This window comes from Toxorhynchites rutilus, chromosome 2 (genome assembly GCF_029784135.1).
Source record: "Toxorhynchites rutilus septentrionalis strain SRP chromosome 2, ASM2978413v1, whole genome shotgun sequence".
NCBI lineage: Eukaryota > Metazoa > Arthropoda > Insecta > Diptera > Culicidae > Toxorhynchites > Toxorhynchites rutilus.
In genome coordinates, this window is record NC_073745.1 from 3,588,702 (window position 1) to 3,609,223 (window position 20,522).

The 20,522-nt window shown below is 39.8% G+C and overlaps 1 protein-coding gene across 6 annotated transcripts in view; it reads left to right on the forward strand.

Moving 5' to 3' along the window:
* LOC129764591 (protein kinase C, brain isozyme) overlaps positions 1-20,522 on the forward strand; it is a 323,054-nt gene that overhangs the window by 288,622 nt on the left and 13,910 nt on the right. For all 6 annotated transcript variants that reach the window (XM_055763813.1, XM_055763811.1, XM_055763816.1 and 3 more), the window contains 4 exons: positions 6,874-7,027; positions 7,088-7,316; positions 7,381-7,686; positions 7,750-7,841. In XM_055763813.1, coding sequence (XP_055619788.1) covers positions 6,874-7,027; positions 7,088-7,316; positions 7,381-7,686; positions 7,750-7,841 — 781 coding nt within the window. The remainder of the gene's footprint in view (positions 1-6,873; positions 7,028-7,087; positions 7,317-7,380; positions 7,687-7,749; positions 7,842-20,522) is intronic.

The window sequence follows — 20,522 nt, forward strand, 5'->3', positions numbered from 1 at the left end:
GAGCGTCGTGAATTAATCCTGTGCACTCATTTCGAGAATCCGGAGTTGTCACATCGAGACATCGGTAAGATGCTGGGAATCGTCCAATCCACGGTCAGCAGAGTACTAAAACGATACTTCGAGAACCTAACCATCGACCGGAAGGTGAAGAACGGCAAAAATGGATGCTCCGTCAGTGAAAAAGATCACAAGTGAAAAAGATCACTGCTTAACTAGTTTAGACGTGATCCGAGATGTTCGGTCCGGAATGTCGCCAATAAGCTGAATTTGTCAAGTTCATTCGTCCAGCGGACCAAGCAGCGGGAGGGCCTGCGTACATACAAGGATCAGAAGGCTCCTAACCGCGACGAAAGGCAAAACATGGTGGGGAAGACGCGAGCCCGGAAGCTGTACACCGAAATGCTGACGAAGCCGCATTGTCTGGTAATGGACGACGAAACCTACGTCAAAGCGGACTTTCGTCAGCTGCCGGGCCTGTTGTTCTTCTCCGCAGAGGACAAATTCAGCGTTCCGGAGGAGATTCGCAAGCAGAAACTATCCAAGTTTGCCAAAAAGTACATGATGTGGCAAGCGATCTGCTCTTGCGGAAAGCGGAGCGCCCCCTTCGTGATGACCGGCACGGTAAACGGGCAGGTTTACCTTAAGGAGTGCCTACAGAAGCGCTTACTACCACTATTGAAGCAGTACGAGGGCCCGACCATCTTCTGGCCGGATCTCGCTTCGTGCCACTATTCAAAGGACGTGTTGGAGTGGTACGAAGCCAACGGGGTCACCTTCGTGCCAAAGGAAATGAACCCGCCCAACGCGCCGGAGTTTCGCCCAATAGAGAAATATTGGGCGATTATGAAGCAGGCCCTCCGGAAGAACCCAAAAGTTGTCAAATCGGAGGCGGACTTCAAGAGAAAATGGATTTCTGTTCAAAAAAACTACAACCTGACGTTGTACAGAACCTTATGGACGAGGTAAAGAGGAAGGTGCGAGCATACGGGCTTGGGCTCGAAGTATGAATAAAAAGAAAATGCCAAAAGTTGTTTAATAGTTTTTATTTTACTGTCTAAAATTTTCACAAGGATCGGTCTACTGGGCGAATTTCTACAGCGTTTTTTCCGTGATGCAATTTGATGTGACACACCCTTTACTTCATTAACATTAGAATTAATGAAAAATGTTTATATATACTTGTAACAATACAGATAGGAGTTTGGCTCCTTTAAACTTATGTAACTGAGCCTGTAAAAATAAACGATTTAATAAAAAAAAAGTGTATGTTCTTCTCGAATTTAATAAACTTCAGGCACTCAGTTTCAATTTTGACATGTGCGTCGAACACATATTGTTTAATCAACCAAATACATTTCCTAGTTTGCACAAAGGCAAGCGAGTACAAAAGTACTCGCAATTTGTATTTGTTTGCAAAGCCGATTTCCCCAGACATCTTGGTTCTGAAGTCTGTGTTGGGGAAACATATTTCAATCGGAATAAAATTACCCCCGATCTGCATGTATTTGCAATGCCAATTTCCCTACGCTCCATGGATTTGAAGTCTGTGTTAGGGAAACACACTCAGTCAGAACAAAAATACCCCCAACTTTCATGTGTTTGCAATGCCGATATCCCCAAGGCGGTTTTGATGGCTGTGTTAGGGAAATCGTAAATATGGCCAATCAAAACGAGGTAGTTAGGGCGTTTAGATAACGCTTAACATTTTACAATTATTCAATTATTTATCTAATGAAAAATAACATTTTATTAATTGCGTTAGGAGCGTAGAAATATTCTCTATCAATTGATGCAAACATCTTTCCGATCCAGTAAGAAATGTTCGAGTTATAAGCATTCGGAATCTTTCATTTTTTCCTGCATGTTCTGTGTTTAGGTTTTCATTTTACCCCCCATATACTCCGGTTAGACGTAGTCCCACGTCAAAACAAACCTTTTAAAATGCAAAAAAATGTAAACTTTTCACACATGGTGATGTAGAAAATAGAACATTGGGTTGAACCACCTACATAAACAACAATGTAGGTTTTGGTCAATGTTTTTGTTTGGTGAGTTTTCGATTTTTTGTCATTTTCCGGAAAAGGGAAGAACGGAAAAAAAAATTATTCTTGAAGATTGGGGTTTCTGTAACGCCGATAATCAAAAATACCTCAATGGTTTTCGTTAAATAAATAATTTTCACAGCTTGGTCGTTGATGGGTTAAGCTTTTGTTCATGCCCTAAGGCACAGACCCTCCTTATACTTTTCCACTGCACAATACCATCAATCACTGATTCATTCAAAAATTTGAAGGATTTTTTAAAACTTATCGTCGTGGGTGTTATCCCTCTCAGGGTTACGCCCGGGGCGGACCGGACAATGTAAAAACTGGGTTCGGCTTAGGACCACCCCGACTTTTTCCAAATAACGGCATGCCGTATACTACAAATAGCAGATAGATTCAATTTATATAGCTTATTTTGATTAACATACTATAAGCAATTAAAATTGCCTTGTTTCGCAATGCTTCACAATTTAAAAGAACATTGAACTCATATTGCATACAGGTCAAATTCTTCTCTGTTTTTGAAGCAATGAGAACGCAAAATGGCGCTAAAAGGCTAGAATAAACAGAGCCAGGAAAAAGGCACCATATTATGAAATTGTCAGCGTTGTGACACCTTTCATTTGACACTACTGAAAATTCGGTCGGAAGCACCGTTTGCGAGATATAAATAGACCTCTGGAAGGGGAAAGGGAGATCGCAGAGAAAAGTGAGATGAATTCAGAGTAATAAAAAACATAAAAAATAGAATATAACTTGCTGCAATATGGAGATTTTTTATTTAATACAGCTTATTGATTGTGTGTCTTTACAACGCTTTGAGAAGTCTGTTTTTTCGCACAGAATGGGTTATCTTGTTACAAAATACATGCCTATTTTTGAAAATTCTTGCGATTTTTTTGAAAACTGAATACCGTTTTGTCTCATATTCCGAACAGTCTCAAGTTTCGAACACTTCATTTTTGAATGTGAATTTAATGAACTTTTATGTTATACATAATTGAATAATGGAAACCCTGACATTCTTTGCGGTATACGCTTCATTTTAGCGTCATTTAAAGTTATCGATACAGCCTATAACTTATAATATTAAACATTTGCAAAAAAGTGACAGTCAAAACCAATGATAAAATGTTGGCGTTAGCAAATTACGTTAAAAACAAGCATCGTTCATATTTCAGTTTTTGCAGTTGTTTCAACTATTTTGTTTGCTGTTTTCATGTTAAGTGCTAGAAAAGGTAAGCATCTACAATAAATGGATGACAAAAATAATATTTTATGCAGAAATCTTCATTAAAACGAGTATTAATAGAGTGTTCGGAATATGAATCAATTTTCCACGCATGATTCAAATTCCGAAAACTTTTTTTTTTTAATGAAAATTTACTGAACTTTAATGTTATAAATAATTGAATAATCAAAACCCTGACATTCTTTGGGTTATAGGCTTCATTTTAACATCATTTACAGGTATCGATGCAGCCTATAATTTATAATACCAAGCATTTTCAAAAAAATTGACTATCAAAACCAGTTATAAAATGTTTGCGTTAGTAAATTCCGTAAAAAACAAGCATCGTGAGCTTTTCAGTTTTTGTAATTGTTTTAACTTTTTTATTTGCTGTTTTCATGTTGAGTCCTAGAAAAGGTAAAAATTTACTATAAATGGATGAAAAAATGATCTTTTATGCTGAGATCTTCTTTAAAATTAGTATTCAAGTAGTGTTCGGGATTTGAATCAGGTTTTGACGCATGAACGCATGTTTCGACACACTTTTCAGACAAATACAGCAAAAGTTAATAAATTGGGGTCTTTTCTTGCAAAACATAGATCGCAGGCGCAAGTTTTGTGTTTATGAGCTCTTTTCTTGCAAAACATAGATCGCAGGCGCAGTTTTGTGTTTTACATCAGATATCCAAAAATCAGAGATGTGATTTTTCGAAGTTAACCGTTGATCCGAAAAATAATTTTTCCCCTTTTTCCGAAAATGACTTTTTTTAAATTCATATTTTTTGATGATCCAAATATCAAATAAATGCTAATTAGCCGGCCATTTTTTTGAAAAAAATATTAGACTAGCAGAGAAATTGGATTTCCCATGTTCCTATCTTCTGTCCAATAAGCTAACGCAACCAAAACATCTAGACTTTGGAAAATCATAACTGGAAAACGAATAAAAACAATCACATTTATGATTTTTGGATATGTTATGTAAAAATCCTCAGTTTTTAAGAAAAAACATGAAAAATACAGCGCATTTGATCCCTAAACCATATAATCTATAAAAAAAACAAATACAACCAACAATAACGATAACAAAATCCTTTTTTTGTAAATATAACATTTTTCAAAAAAAAATACTAGCTAATTGGCTTTAATTTGATATATCGATCATATGAATCGGTCCAGTAGTTCAAAAGTTATGATCTTTTTTTTTAAATTGCATTTTCGCTGTTCGGAATTTGAGACAAAAGTATTCGGAATATGAGTCAGCGACAAAAATTGTGCGAGAGAGACAAATGTGATTAAACATATTTTTAGTTTTCACCATGAATATGTATATGTGAATTAATTTTCTTGTAGTCAACTTAAAAAGAAGGCTCTATTGTATCCCAAAATCAATTTAATTTTCTCAAAAATACCATTTTGAGAAATGAGACACTCTTTAATGACAATCAAAAATTAAGTGTTCGGAAATTGAGCCAATACGGTATACAGGAATCCACGTTCATTTTTTGTTGACAAATCATAGAACAAAATTATTTGTTTGTTTTGAAACGGAACTGAAAATACAACATAAATAATCAAAAGTCGGAAACCGCCAAAAAAAACAGGTATTGGCACGTCACAAAAGTATTGGGCTAGCAACAAGCGAATTCAACTGTAAAACATTCTCCAACTGAAGATTGTTGTAGAAAATTTTCTTAATTTTACTTTGACATCGTTTACTATTTGTGAATCGTGTGATATATACATGAAAACGAGAAAAACTAACAGTTTTTAGTGAGTCAAAACGTTGTCACGTCACACTTGAATGGGTCTATTCTCCTACCGATTACCAGAATGTCGGCTGACTTCTAACATAAACTAAAGGGTGTGTCACATCAAATTGCATCACGGAAAAAACGCTGTAGAAATTCGCCCAGTAGACCGATCCTTTTGAAAATTTTAGACAGTAAAATAAAAACTATTAAACAACTTTTGGCATTTTCTTTTTATTCATACTTCGAGCCCAAGCCCGTATGCTCGCACCTTCCTCTTTACCCCGTCCACAAGGTTCTGTACAACGTCAGGTTGTAGTTTTTTTTGAACAGAAATCCATTTTCTCTTGAAGTCCGCCTCCGATTTGACAACTTTTGGGTTCTTCCGGAGGGCCTGCTTCATAATCGCCCAATATTTCTCTATTGGGCGAAGCTCCGGCGCGTTGGGCGGGTTCATTTCCTTTGGCACGAAGGTGACCCCGTTGGCTTCGTACCACTCCAACACGTCCTTTGAATAGTGGCACGAAGCGAGATCCGGCCAGAAGAAGGTCGGGCCCTCGTGCTGCTTCAATAGTGGTAGTAAGCGCTTCTGTAGGCACTCCTTAAGGTAAACCTGCCCGTTTACCGTGCCGGTCATCACGAAGGGGGCGCTCCGCTTTCGTGATGAGCAGATCGCTTGCCACACCATGTACTTTTTGGCAAACTTGGATAGTTTCTGCTTGCGAATCTCCTCCGGAACGCTGAATTTGTCCTCTGCGGAGAAGAACAACAGGCCCGGCAGCTGACGAAAGTCCGCTTTGACGTAGGTTTCGTCGTCCATTACCAGACAATGCGGCTTCGTCAGCATTTCGGTGTACAGCTTCCGGGCTCGCGTCTTCCCCACCATGTTTTGCCTTTCGTCGCGGTCAGGAGCCTTCTGAACCTTGTATGTACGCAGGCCCTCCCGCTGCTTGGTCCGCTGGACGAATGAACTTGACAAATTCAGCTTATTGGCGACATCCCGGACCGAACTTCTCGGATCACGTTTAAACTGCTTAACTACGCGCTTGTGATCTTTTTCACTGACGGAGCATCTTTTTTTGCCGTTCTTCACCTTCCGGTCGATGGTTAGGTTCTCGAAGTATCGTTTTAGTACTCTGCTGACCGTGGATTGGACGATTCCCAGCATCTTACCGATGTCCCGATGTGACAACTCCGGATTCTCGAAATGAGTTTTTCGATGATTAATTCACGACGCTCTTTTTCGTTCGACGACATTTTTCCAAATTTACGAAAAATTGACAGTGAAGCATGGCCAACGTGAAAGCTAAAGCTAAAGATATAATTCCTAAAAATTTAATTTCTACAGCGTTTTTTCCGTGATGCAATTTGATGTGACACACCCTTTAAATTGTTTTCAATTCCACTCCCTTCTTGATATCCCAATTTGAAATAAAATGAGGAGCGATATGTCAAACAGCAATTTTCGGTTGGCTAGTAAAGTCTGGCTAAACGATAAGCGCAAGAGATTGAAACGGTCGCATGGGGAAACGATGGGCATGGGTGAATGCAAACGTAGATCGGAAAGGGGGACATACTTTTTCCTTTGTGCGGATAGCGGAAAATGAAATCGGAAAGTGTACAAGACGTTCGACAGAATGGCCCTTTGTGGAAGGTCGTGAATAAATCTTTCCGAGGGTGGCTGCGGCACATATGGATGAAGTCGATAAGTTACTCTACCCCTATCTTACGGTTCAGCTTTGGCTGAGAGGATAGTAAAACTTTTATTGCTACTCAGCTATGTTTTTGTACGGCTTACGTTCTAACCACAACCCTTTCGAACTTCTCCTCTAAACTTTCATTGCAGTCAAACAGGGTCGCAATCTCATTCCGATGGATCCAAACGGTTCGAGCGATCCGTATGTGAAGATCAAGCTCATCCCGGATGCGGATAATGTCAAGAAGAAAACCAAGACCATCCGAGCGTCGCTGAATCCGGTGTGGAACGAGACCATCTCATTGTGAGCAAAAAAAATTCATCTCAATGTCTATCAATATCGAAAGATTTTTATACTTCACAGTGATCTCAAACCGGAAGACAAAGATCGTCGCATATTGATTGAGGTTTGGGATTGGGATCGAACCTCTCGGAACGATTTTATGGGATCGCTGTCCTTCGGCATCTCGGAGATTCTGAAGAATCCCGTCGATGGATGGTTTAAGTTGCTCACCGCGGAGGAAGGTGAGTACTACAACGTTCCGGTTCCTGAGGAAGGAACCGATCTGGTGCAGCTGAAGAGCCAAATGAGGGTAAGTTTGCAATTAGGATTTTTTTTTTCGAGCGCAATAACCCTAAACTTCTCGTCCCGAGCAGAAGACATCCATTACGAAAAAGATGCCCGTGCTGGGCGATAAGGATGTTCCTCATAACATGGGCAAAAAGGACGTGATACGGGCCACGGACTTCAACTTCCTGATGGTTCTGGGCAAAGGATCGTTCGGAAAGGTCATGCTAGCTGAGCGGAAGGGTTCGGACGAATTGTATGCGATTAAAATTCTCAAAAAGGACATCATCATCCAGGATGATGATGTCGAGTGCACTATGGTGGAAAAGCGGGTGCTGGCACTGTCAAGCAAACCACCCTTTCTGGTGCAGCTGCATTCGTGTTTCCAAACCATGGTGAGAAAAGACTTCTCTCGAAAAATGGCTTCCGAATTAACATTCATGATTTCTTTTTTTCAGGATCGGCTGTATTTCGTAATGGAATACGTCAACGGGGGTGATCTCATGTTCCAAATTCAACAGTGTGGCAAGTTCAAGGAGCCGGTTGCCGTGTAAGTATTCTATTGTAATTTATGGTGGGCAATAATTCTCTTTGGAAAGCATACTTATTTTTCTCACAACATTTGTGACTTTACGCTTCGAATGAAAATTCAATTAACGGCAGTTGATGTCGATGTGTGTATTTCGTCCCATTTTTCCCTTGCCACAACCAGTGAATGCGGAATAAAGCAACCCACGCGAGCTTTATATTGAAAGGAGTGCGATTTGTGAGCGAATGGCGGAAAGGATAATTGATTCCTTCTGCTCGACCACGACCAAGTCTGAACCTCGAATTAGTCGGCGAAATGAGATGCTTTTGTGTGGCGGTCTGATTTCTGATCTTAATGATACCCTCTTTTATCGGTCACGTAATGAACGAACTCCTCCCAGCTGTTGTGGATGTGGTTCTTTGATGTCATGCGTGATAATTACCTCAGACGGTTCCGTTTCCCGGGTGTGGGTGCAGTTTAACATTGATCACAAATGAATGAACGAAACATCGTAGAGGAAAATGTTAAAGTACGTCTCATTGAAAAAAAATGGGTGGGTTATGTCTATTACATACCCGCAAGGTTGACGTGGGACTACCTTAGCTTAGCAATCATTTGTTGTGATTGGTTTAATTTTTGATTGAATGAAACAATTTCTGAATTCAATTGACGTCAATATATTTGTTTTGTGAGTAAAAAGATTGTATAATGCCATGTAAGGTCAATTCATACATTGTGATATATTATGTTCTTCGTTACAAGTAAATTTAATGACAGTCCTTTTACGTTCGGTATGATGCCTAGGACAAAATATGTGAACGGAAGAATTATCAAACGATTATTTTATTTTACGTTTCCTTCTGAAATTTGCATCTCTCAAGTGTATGTACTAGTTGTCCTTATATCCTTATATTCTCCTTTTCCTTTTCTTTCGCGAGAAATCAAATCCCTTCTTACTAAAAATAGAATGAGGTGAAATGTAAATACATATTAGATATAAGATAGGCTTAAGAATCGAGTATGATGAATGTGAGTGCGAATGTGAATGTGAACATTGTCAACATATCCTTATATCCCATCCTTTTCCTGGAAAAAAATATCACCCTTCTAAACTCGAGCAAACCGCGAGTAATCGGTTCTCTACTTCATTAACATTAGAATTAATGAAAAATGTTTATATATACTTGTAACAATACAGATAGGAGTTTGGCTCCTTTAAACTTATGTAAACTGCCTGTAAAAATAAACGATTTAATAAAAAAAAGTGTATGTACTTCTCGAACAGCGGATTTAATAAACTTCAGGCACTCAGTTTCAATTTTGACATGTGCGTCGAACACATATTGTTTAATCAACCAAATACATTTCCTAGTTTGCACAAAGGCAAGCGAGTACAAAAGTACTCGCAATTTGTATTTGTTTGCAAAACCGATTTCCCCAGATATCTTGGTTCTGAAGTCTGTGTTGGGAAAACATATTTCAATCGGAACAAAATTACCCCCGACCTGCATGTATTTGCAATGCCAATTTCCCTACGCTCCATGGACTAGAAGTCTGTGTTAGGGAAACACACTCAGTCAGAACAAAAATACCCCCAACTTTCATGTGTTTGCAATGCCGATATCCCCAAGGCTGCTTGGTTTTGATGGCTGTGTTAGGGAAATCGTAAATATGGCCAATCAAAACGAGGTAGTTAGGGCGTTTAGATAACGCTTAACATTTTACAATTATTCAATTATTTATCTAATGAAAAATAACATTTTATTAATTGCGTTAGGAGCGTAGAAATATTCGCTATCAATTGATGCAAACATCTTTCCGATCCAGTAAGAAATGTTCGAGTTATGAGCATTCGGAATCTTTCATTTTTTCCTGCATGTTCTGTGTTTAGGTTTTCATTTTACCCCCCATATACTCCGGTTAGACGTAGTCCCACGTCAAAATCTAGAACTTGAACTGTTTTCGAAAAAAAAATTCTCGGTGATCTTCAGACGGTTTGGTGTAATTGGGAGCATTTTAGTATTACATCACCTTAAATTATTCGGTAAAATTTTGTCTTTCATCACTTCAATAAACTTTCTGTTATTTTTCAGTCTGTTCTTTCCGTTCTGTTCTGTTTCATTCTATTTCGCTCCCGAACTTGAATCTGAATGCGCGTACTTTATCTACAATATGAAGTTTTACACAACACAAAATCGTCTTTTTCCGCATATTTGTTCAAGTTTTCTTTATTTTTCCAACTGTTCAAATTACTTTAAGATGTTTATGGAGATTTTGTTTCACAATGGCCCAGTACTTTTCAATCCGCCGTAGAAAGGAATTCCGGTGTAGGAAATTAAGATCTTCCGTTACGAAATCGACGTAATTACATTTTCAACTACTCCAGTACATCATTTAGGCAATGGGATGAGGCAACTTTAACATCGTTGCATTTGTGTCAAGTGAATTAAGTCAACTTTGGAGACATTCTTCCAAATACATATTTTCATTCATTCTTCTGCAAGAACATATTGCTTGCCTAATCATGAATCTCTACGCTTCACTTCGATGATGTCTGTTTCCTTAAATTTTTTGATATATCAAACTTGTGCTTCGATGTAAAGTCCACTTTCAAATATGTCTCGTCATCCATGACCCTGCTGTGTGGTTTCGTCAAAATTTGAGTGTATAGCTATCCAACTCGATTTTTAATGTTCTACACGAAACTGTTATTCAAATTTAGTTTTTTGACCGAATGGAAGAGTTCGTTTTTCACTCGATAGATGTAGCGAATTATGTAACACTATACTGCCGTGATATCGCAAACTGACGCAAGCGCCAAAACTGACATTTTACTTTTTATGTTATACACTGCGTTTCACAACTATAAAACCACTCATTTTTTCTGAGTTTCCAGAGATATGTAAGAAGTCGCCTGAATTGAAGTATATTGTGCAGGATATAATATCTATCTTCATTTAAAATACTGGCCATTTGAACTTTATTCTTGTGTTCAGGCGCGAAACATTCAAAAAACTAAAATTCTAGTGTTTCATAACTCTAGAGCTAGATGGAAAAACTCTCACTCCTTTACAAAATTAACGTCGATTCTACATGAATTATAATAAGTTTCTAATTCGTAGGTCATCTTTAGTTCTCAATCAGTTCAATTAACCCATTCGAGGTGGTTTTGACCAAGCTGCGCCATGTTGTAGTGTGTACCTCGTTCTACGCAGAAGATACTGCCGTTTAAGCTCTTCAAATCACTTATACTGCTTGTAAGCTGCTTCTACTATTCGTACGATCACTCCTCATAAGTTCATGATAGTGTTTTGATCTTGTAAACAAGCTGACCAGTCCAGAATCTGAAGCCTTTATTCATTAAACCAAGCCATGTTCTTCCGGATTTTATTAATTGATACCAAATTACCCAATTATCACATTGGTTTTTTTTTATGTAAAAACAGCCGTAAATGATTCTGAAGTACTTCGTTGCACTTTTGACTGTTCATTCGTGTTGATGGTAAGCTACATAAACCAGGCCTTTTTTGAGACAATTCTACCCAAACCATAATAGTGCCTTTTGTCTTCAAGAATCAAGTGACAGAGCTTCTTGACGGTGTTTCCTTACCTCATCTGCTCAATTCCTCTTTTGGATGAATTGAAACTGATTAAGGGTAAATGTCGGATTTGGTGAACAGCTGCACTCTTCTAAATTCTCCATCGAAACGCACCTTATAACAAAACTCAAAACATCCTCGCGTAAACTGTATCTGCTTCACAACAGATAATTTCGGACGCCATTACACCCAGGTTTTTTTTTATGCGGGGGATACGTACCTCGTAAAAAAACCGCGTAAAAAACCGCGTTAGAAAAACGCGTTAATTGGAAAAACCGCGTAAACTAAAACCGCGTTAATTCGAAAATTCGCGTATAAAACCATGTCACCTAATGATAGATAAAGGGTGTGTCGCATCAAATTGCATCACGGAAAAAACGCTGTAGAAATTTTATTTTTAGGAATTATATCTTCAGCTTTCGCTTATAATCAGATAAGAGTGTATAGATCACGTTGGCCATGCTTCACTGTCAATTTTTCGTAAATTTGGAAAAATGTTGTCGAACGAAAAAGAGCGTCGTGAATTAATCCTGTGCACTCATTTCGCGAATCCGGAGTTGTCACATTGGGACATCGGTAAGATGCTGGGAATCGTCCAATCCACGGTCAGAAGAGTACTAAAACGATACTTCAAGAACCTAACCATCGACCGGAAGGTGAAGAACGGCAAAAATGGATGCTCCGTCAGTGAAAAAGATAAGGTAATTTTAAAGGGTAGATTAGAGGATCAGCCAATGAACAGTTCTGCGATTGGACTCATGAACTTGCGCTTAGTAAGAAAACGTGGATGTGAAAACGAAAAATAAATTTTGGGCGGGACGAAGTTTGCCGGGTCAGCTAGTTACAATATAAATTTCAGACACGATTTTCGCTCAAGATTCTTGATCAACTTACAAATAACATTTTCATGGATTACATTCGAATACAACAAAATAAAGACGGCTCAGATCGGACCATTCCTTTTTCAGGTTTTACGCTTATCAACACATTTGTCCTTCCATTTTTATTTGTATAGATAGAAGTACGTTATTTTCGTTATTATTGTTTTAAATCCATTTCCACCATCGAACAAAGATCGATTTCGTTAGCGCAAACATTTAATGAACTAACAACGCTTATCATGATGTAATTTTCGACATATGGGAATTCAATTTTCCGAATTTTCCGACCTTCCTTCAGAGTTTTCCGATTTTTCTTTCCACTATATTGATCTATTGGTAGAGACAAATACAACAAAATAAAGACGGTTCAAATCGGACCATTCCTTCTTCAGGTTTTGCGCTTAGCAACACATTTGGCCTTACTTTTTTATTTATATATGGATTTCAAAACTTGGAACTGTCTTTAGAGAGGATAATCTGAGAGAGGGAACACTTACTCCACCACAAATCAAAACTACCATAGGCGACTACACATACACTAATTTGAGGACACAACAGTGAGGCTTCATGAAACAGTGCGCTAGGCTAGGCGCTTGAAAAAAAAACAAAAATTTCAAGTTCTGGCCTCTCCTGCATATTCGAGGTAAATTCGAAAATGTTCGCTACATCAAAAAGTATTGCACATAGAACACCGGACTTACCTCGCATGAGAGCATCTTTGAACGCTGTGTTTGGAAGTCATTTCAGCTACTTAGGAAAAAAAATTGCTTACAGTAGAACCCCGATTATCCGCGAAATAGTCTGGCTAGGCCACCGCGCATAACGAAAATCGCGGATAACGCGATAAAGGACTAAAAATGAGGTGCAAATGCAAAATAAAGATATTTCAGCAAGAAAACTATGTTTTATCAATACAGAAATCATTCAACTCTCTGTAAGGTCGTGTACACCAATGGTCAGATAATATGAAAGCCATGACCAAAACAAAATAGCAAGTGGCCAATCCTCACTGACAAATTTCGGGAAGCTCTATGCAATTACTATGGAACTCGCTTTCGCGGATTTTCGCTCGCGGATAATCGAGGTTCCACTGTAATTGTAACCTTTTCCAAAATGCTTAATTGTAACCTTTTTGGACCCGAGGATCAAGTCAGACTGTTTAGGAGTTCTTGGAACAGCCGGCTGAAAATCATACTGGAGTATATAGAATATTTTGCGACGAAGCTTCTGAGAGTAACTCCTTATCGCCGACTTCAACACATGTTAAACGAAGTAAAAGAGACGAAACTGAATTAAAGGGTGTACCGTTTAAAATCCACACACACTAAATTCATTCGCAGAATTCGAGGTAGTGAAAAGAAACAACTAAAGATAGTTAGTCTTTCGTGTAGTAGCATGATGCCAAATCAGCCCAGAAGATCGTCGGACCGCCATGAGTCTTCAGGAGAGGCAGAAGCCGCACTTAGAGGCAGTTTTCAAATACACCTGTCCATTCATTGCGCTTGCGGTAACGAAAGGTGTATTCCGCTTTCCGAAAGTATAAATTGCTTGCCAAATTAGGAACTTTTTGGCGAACATCGACATCTTCTGTGTCCGGAGGTTCTCGGGAACATCCTATTTATCCTTGGCAGTCACATAAAGGTTTCCTGGAATCTGGTGAAGCCCGTCTTCACATATGTCTCGACATCCATTACACAGCAATGTGGTTTCGTTAACTTCTCTACCGTTCTACGCATAGTTGTCCCAAGTTACTTTTTGACAATTTTCACTTTTCTTCATAGAACGATGTTTGCGCGTAGTTAAGCAGTTTAGACGTGATCCGAGAAGTTCGGTCCGGGATGTCGCCAATAAGCTGAATTTGTCAAGTTCATTCGTCCAGCGGACCAAGCAGCGGGAGGGCCTGCGTACATACAAGGTTCAGAAGGCTCCTAACCGCGACGAAAGGCAAAACATGGTGGGGAAGACGCGAGCCCGGAAGCTGTACACCGAAATGCTGACAAAGCCGCATTGCCTGGTAATGGACGACGAAACCTACGTCAAAGCGGACTTTCGTCAGCTGCCGGGCCTGTTGTTCTTCTCCGCAGAGGACAAATTCAGCGTTCCGGAGGAGATTCGCAAGCAGAAACTATCCAAGTTTGCCAAAAAGTACATGGTGTAGCAAGCGATCTGCTCTTGCGGAAAGCGGAGCGCCCCCTTCGTGATGACCGGCACGGTAAACGGGCAGGTTTACCTTAAGGAGTGCCTACAGAAGCGCTTACTACCACTATTGAAGCAGCACGAGGGCCCGACCATCTTCTGGCCGGATCTCGCTTCGTGCCACTATTCAAAGGACGTGTTGGAGTGGTACGAAGCCAACGGGGTCACCTTCGTGCCAAAGGAAATGAACCCGCCCAACGCGCCGGAGCTTCGCCCAATAGAGAAATATTGGGCGATTATGAAGCAGGCCCTCCGGAAGAACCCAAAAGTTGTCAAATCGGAGGCGGACTTCAAAGAAATTGGATTTCTGTTCAAAAAAAACTACAACCTGACGTTATACAGAACCTTATGGACGGGGTAAAGAGGAAGGTGCGAGCATACGGGCTTGGGCTCGAAGTATGAATAAAAAGAAAATGCCAAAAGTTGTTCAACAGTTTTATAGTACTGTCTAAAATTTTCGAAAGGATCGGTCTACTGGGCGAATTTCTACAGCGTTTTTTCCGTGATGCAATTTGATGTGACACAACCTTTATCAAATAGGACTATCTTTACGTAGAACGGAAGTAAAAAGTTGAGTGTTGCTCGCTTCCGAAAACCCGTAGTTTTTCCTGCAATTTCGTTGGTTACTGGTAGCTATAGTTCGGTATCCCCTCACGTATGAGGTCATCTGCTGTTGCTAGAAGATTCCCTAGTAATTTGTACACTCTTCTGCCCATGCACGTGCAGTACCATTGTTGGACCGTCCAGAGCTAAGTAGACAGGGAAAGACATTCACGAATAGCTGCCCGTAAAAACCCCGTCCCGTTGTGCCGCCCGGCGAGCTCCCCGTTCCCCAACACCTAAAACCCACGTAAGAATCGTGATAAGGTGCGGCACCAATCGCTAAACTCCGTTACAAGCACTAATTACCGTAATTTGCTCTGAGGGAACATGACAGAAAAATTTGAGCTGAGGGGGAGATGTGATATTGCCTAGTCTTTTTTTACGCGGGTACCGCGTAAAAAACACCGCGTTAATTGGAAAATCCGCGTAAAAATAACGCGTTAATTGGAAAATCCGCGTAAAAAAACCGCTTTGGAAAATCCGTGTAAAAAAACCGCATTAATTGGAAAATACGCGTAAAAAAACCTGGGTGTATCTTGTTTAACACGAACGGTTTCAATAATTTTGGATTGGAAAAAAATCGGTGCTGTCCATAATTATCACAATCGGATTCTCAACTACGTTAACCTGCTCGACGCATGCTACAAAGTCGGAAAAGTGTGTGAATTCTTCTCCCTGATGCTTCCTCATGCTTCGCTCAACGGCGGCTCGTTGGAGAAACAAATTGGAAACATATTCTTGCATACTTTGTACGCCAATCGGTAGTGGAAACAGCAACTAAGATTCGTTGTTTCCACAACAATTATAAGAAAAGCCTCGTACTGAAATTCTTTCCTTCAAGTGCTTGCGTCACTTTGCGAACTTACGGCAGTATACAGACGGTTTTTTTTCTACATTTTTGCATGCGATCGATAAAGCTCGGTCATTTAACATCTGGACACACTATTCATTTCCCAAAATAAATTTTGGTCACTTACTTCGAAAATCTGATGTTCAGGGTAAAAAATCGCGAAGTAGTTGAAATTGGCTAAATCAATCATATGCAAACCTTGCATTGAGTGGCATACTATAACGATCGGCTAGCGTCATAGTGGTATTGCCAACGATTATTACCACATATTAAATGGTTCATGCCTTAGTTGACTCAAACGTATTTTATTCAAAAATTCAATGAACTCAAAGATTCAAAAGTCAAAGCAATTTACGAGTAATTCAATTATATCGTGGATACCTTTATTGCATCAACTTCTGCACAAACAGCTGTCAACATGATCGGCTGCCTTTTTTCCCTGGCCTTTTGAAGTAGCATTCTTAAACCATTGACCCACTCTTCTTCAGTTCAGAATAGATGCGTAACATTACCCAATTTAAAAATACATTACCCAATACATAAAATACATTTCGTTTGGACGGATTTCCGGGTAGTTTGGGGGGTTCATCTATTATTCAATGACGTCTACTCCGCTATCGTGTATGCGGGAAGATTATTGTAATTTCCGTCCTTGAAAGCTGCCAAACAGGATGCTGAAGCGAAATCGGGTGGCCAAAAGACGCGGTCGAAAGTTGTACAACAAGGTTTGACGAAGTACGAAGGGTGCTAGCTGATGGAATTTTGCTTCTTGGCCCAAAAAAAATACCTGTATAAAGTTTCAGTTCAATCGGACATGATTTAGGGATGGCTCAAAACGCTCAAAGTTTTGATTTTTGACTCTCGAAAATCTCCCAAGGGGAAAACATGAAATTAGGAAAATTGAAAAAATGGTTTCAATGGTGAATGCCTAAAAATGCAAGAAAAACAAAACTTTGAGTACTTTGAGGCACTCCTAAATCATGTCCGATTGAGCTAAAATTTTGCACAGGCATTTTTTTAGGGCCAATAAACAAAATGTACATGGTCGGTTCTTTATATTTGATAATTTTTTTTCAATACCTCTATTATCTCAGGCTTAGTCCCAGAAGGTCAATTTCAAGCAAAACATTTTTTATTCGAGATGAGACCAAATCTTGACCTTTTATGCATTTTTAAGTCATGGCATCAAAAAAAAAAAAAAAAAAAAAAAAAAATTATGTACCTCCCCCTTGGAAGACAAAGTTTTGATAAAAAATCAAAACTTTGAGCGCTTTGAGGCACCCCTAAATCACGTCCTATTGAGCTATATCTTTGCACAGGCAACAAATTGTACATGGTCGGTTTTTGAATTTGACATGACCATTTTCGCTGCCACCCTAGTGCAGATACAAGGGCCGTCCGATAAGTACTTAGCCTCATCGCCCGATGATGTCAGTATCGCAAGAGAGATTACTTATCGTGTAGTACATTCTCGTAAACGGCTACTGTCGAAATTTGAGCCGAATCGGACTCGCAATTTTGGTTTGACCGCGTGTGGAAGCGGGCGTGTCCCCGGATTTTAGAAAAATGGAAAAAATGGAAATTCCGCCGTCGCCACGGCCAAATTGGTCGAATTGCACTGTAAACTGCTGCTCCATCCACCGTATTCTCAAGATTTGGCCCCATACGACTTTTTTTTTTGTTTCCAAACTTGAAAAAGTCACTCGCCGGGCAGAAATTTGAGTCGAATGAAGAGGTCATCGCCGCCACGGAGACCTGCTTTGCAGACCTCAACAAAACGAATTTTTCAGATGGATTGAAGAAGTTGGAAGAAGTGTTTAATTTTTTTTGTTTTTTTGACGTAGGACTACGTCTTTCATTTCTATACCGGGGTGTAAAATCAAAGTTTCGAAAACGAAAGCGTTACGCTGGAGACCGAGATTTTGAGCGTTAATAGCTCTTAAACAACTGAACGAAATGGTATGATAAACACTTCATTTGAAAGATAAAATGTCTACGCGTCATATACTTGTTACTTTTTCATCCAAAAACTTGTTTCAATAGTCTTAAAATTGCTTTCAAAACAGGCTATTGAAATCAAAAATCGGTATATAAGCGAGCGCCGCTCGTAAACCCACTCAGTTATGATTGAACAGCGATTGGAGCATGTTGACGCTGTTGTTGTGAAGCTAATTTCGTTTATCATGAAAGCGCTGATGAACGGTGTCACCAAGAGCCTGTTTGTGCTCCTAAGGCCAAAAGGGAATCCATCAGGAGGAGAGTGATGCCACGGTTCCGCTTGAAACATCGGAGCAGCCGCCACACACACACAATTCTCGTTGCTATCATCGTTGCTGAATAATAATCTGCCAGTTCCCCTGGGAATTGAAAAATACATTCATGCGAAAGAGTTTATTTTAATGTTTTCTATCCATATAACACTGCAACCAAATACATTTGGTTTTGTTATTTTTCAATCAATCGCAATTAACAGGAAAGCTTCTGAATATTTTTTTCCCCATCAGTGGAAATTTTCGTATCCAATATTGGATGCATAACATGAAAAACGGAAAATGTTTCACATCGCGAAAATCAAGTCATTTTCGAGCGATTATTTGCTTTCTACTCATATAATGCTGCGACCAAATACATTTCGTTTTGGATTTTTTCAATCAAGTGCGATCAACGTAAGACCACGTCTTTCGGCAATTTATTAGAGGTGCAATGAATCTTTAGGAATTCCCTCTCTACGCGCACTGGCAAACAATGTTTACTCAACAATTTCTCAAACGAGAAATGGGTGTTGTGAGAAAGGATTAGCGAACGCGAAAACGACAAACGGGAGAAAGATATGTTTGGAGGTTGAAGGAAATTGGCAGAAAACTTCTTCATTCTATCATTCAAATAATGTGATTCATACCGCATCGTTTTGCCAGAAAGAGATTATTAATGTTCAAAGGAGGAATCGAGTCCTCCGAGGAAATTACCCAGCGCAAATTAGAGTCGACTATCGATTGCGGCATTCGTACACAAATAATTTTATAATGCAGTTTCACCAAAGTGATTTCTTCGGATATATTCACTACATCATGTCATGTATTTCATATTCTTCATTAAGAAATCCATATCCATGGCACCTATCGGTAACAAATTATTATCGAAACCACGATTTTCGCTAAATGCTCCTTTCAGTTCGGCCTGTAAAAAACTTATCTGTACTCTAATCCATCAAATTTGGAGCCCTGAAAAGGGCCGTTGATTATATGCTAAGCTAATATAGCACGCTCTCCTCGGATACGATGGGCCAGCTGGATGTCCTTGGGCATGATGTGACGCGTTTTGCATGGATAGCACACAAATTGGTATCTTCGAATAAGCCTCCTGCAGCGTCATAACCGCGGAACTTTGGAAGCGCAAGTCGGTTTTGAAGTCCTGAACAATTCCACGAACCAAATGCTGCAAAGGTAGCTTGCGGATCAGCAATTCGGTCGACTTCTGATAGCGATGAATTTCACGCAAAGTTCCCGGTCGATAGCGATGTGGCTTCTCCACCTATCCTGCTACTGGTGCGCTAATCCGAGCTGACTTCGTGTGCCTTACCACCGAATGACTAACGAGCTGTCTGCGAAAGACTAACGAGCTCGAGTCCTCACGGTGCGAGAGTAGAGTAAGAAATGAACGCAAAGGAAGCGTCATTTTATAAACCATAAAAGTATAGAATCTAAATCCCACCCTTATTATATTCGTGAGTATACAGTAAGCTTATATAATAAAGAGGGTGGGGTTTACATTCGATTCTTTTATGTTTTATAAAATGACACTTCCCTTGCTTTCGTTCATTTCTTACTCTACTCTCGCACCGTGAGGACTTGTTTCATCGGGACTAAGCAGACAGCTCGTTAGTCCTTCGGCGGTAAGGCACCACGAAAGCAGCTCGGATAAGCGCACCAGCCGCAGGAAGCGTGAAGAAGCCACATCGCTATCGACCGGGAACTTTGCATGAAATTCGTCGCTATCAGAAGTCGACCGAATTGCTGATCCGCAAGCTACCTTTGCAGCATTTGGTTCGTGGAATTGTTCAGGACTTCAAAACCGACTTGCGCTTCCAAAGTTCCGCGGTTATGACGCTGCAGGAGGCTTATTCGAAGATACCAATTTGTGTGCTATCCATGCAAAACGCGTCACATCATGCCCAAGGACATCCAGCTGGCCCATCGTATCCGAGGAGAGCGTGCTATATTAGCTTAGCATATAATCAACGGCCCTTTTCAGGGCTCCAAATTTGATGGATTAGAGTACAGAAAAGTTTTTTACAGGCCGAACTGAAAGGAGCATTTAGCGAAAATCGTGGTGTCGATGATAATTCGATACCGATAGGTGCCATGGATATGGATTTCATAATGAAGAATATGAAATAAATGACATGATGTAGTGAATATATCCCCATATCGAAGAAATCACTTTGATGAAACCGTTTACCGTTTGCCGTTTTTAAGTGTTGGGAAAGGGCATTATTTTGCTGAGTAAATTCCAAGAAAAAATCCATTCCTTCTTTAAGCGTGATTCATTCTGCTTCGGATCAACGGAACAGTGA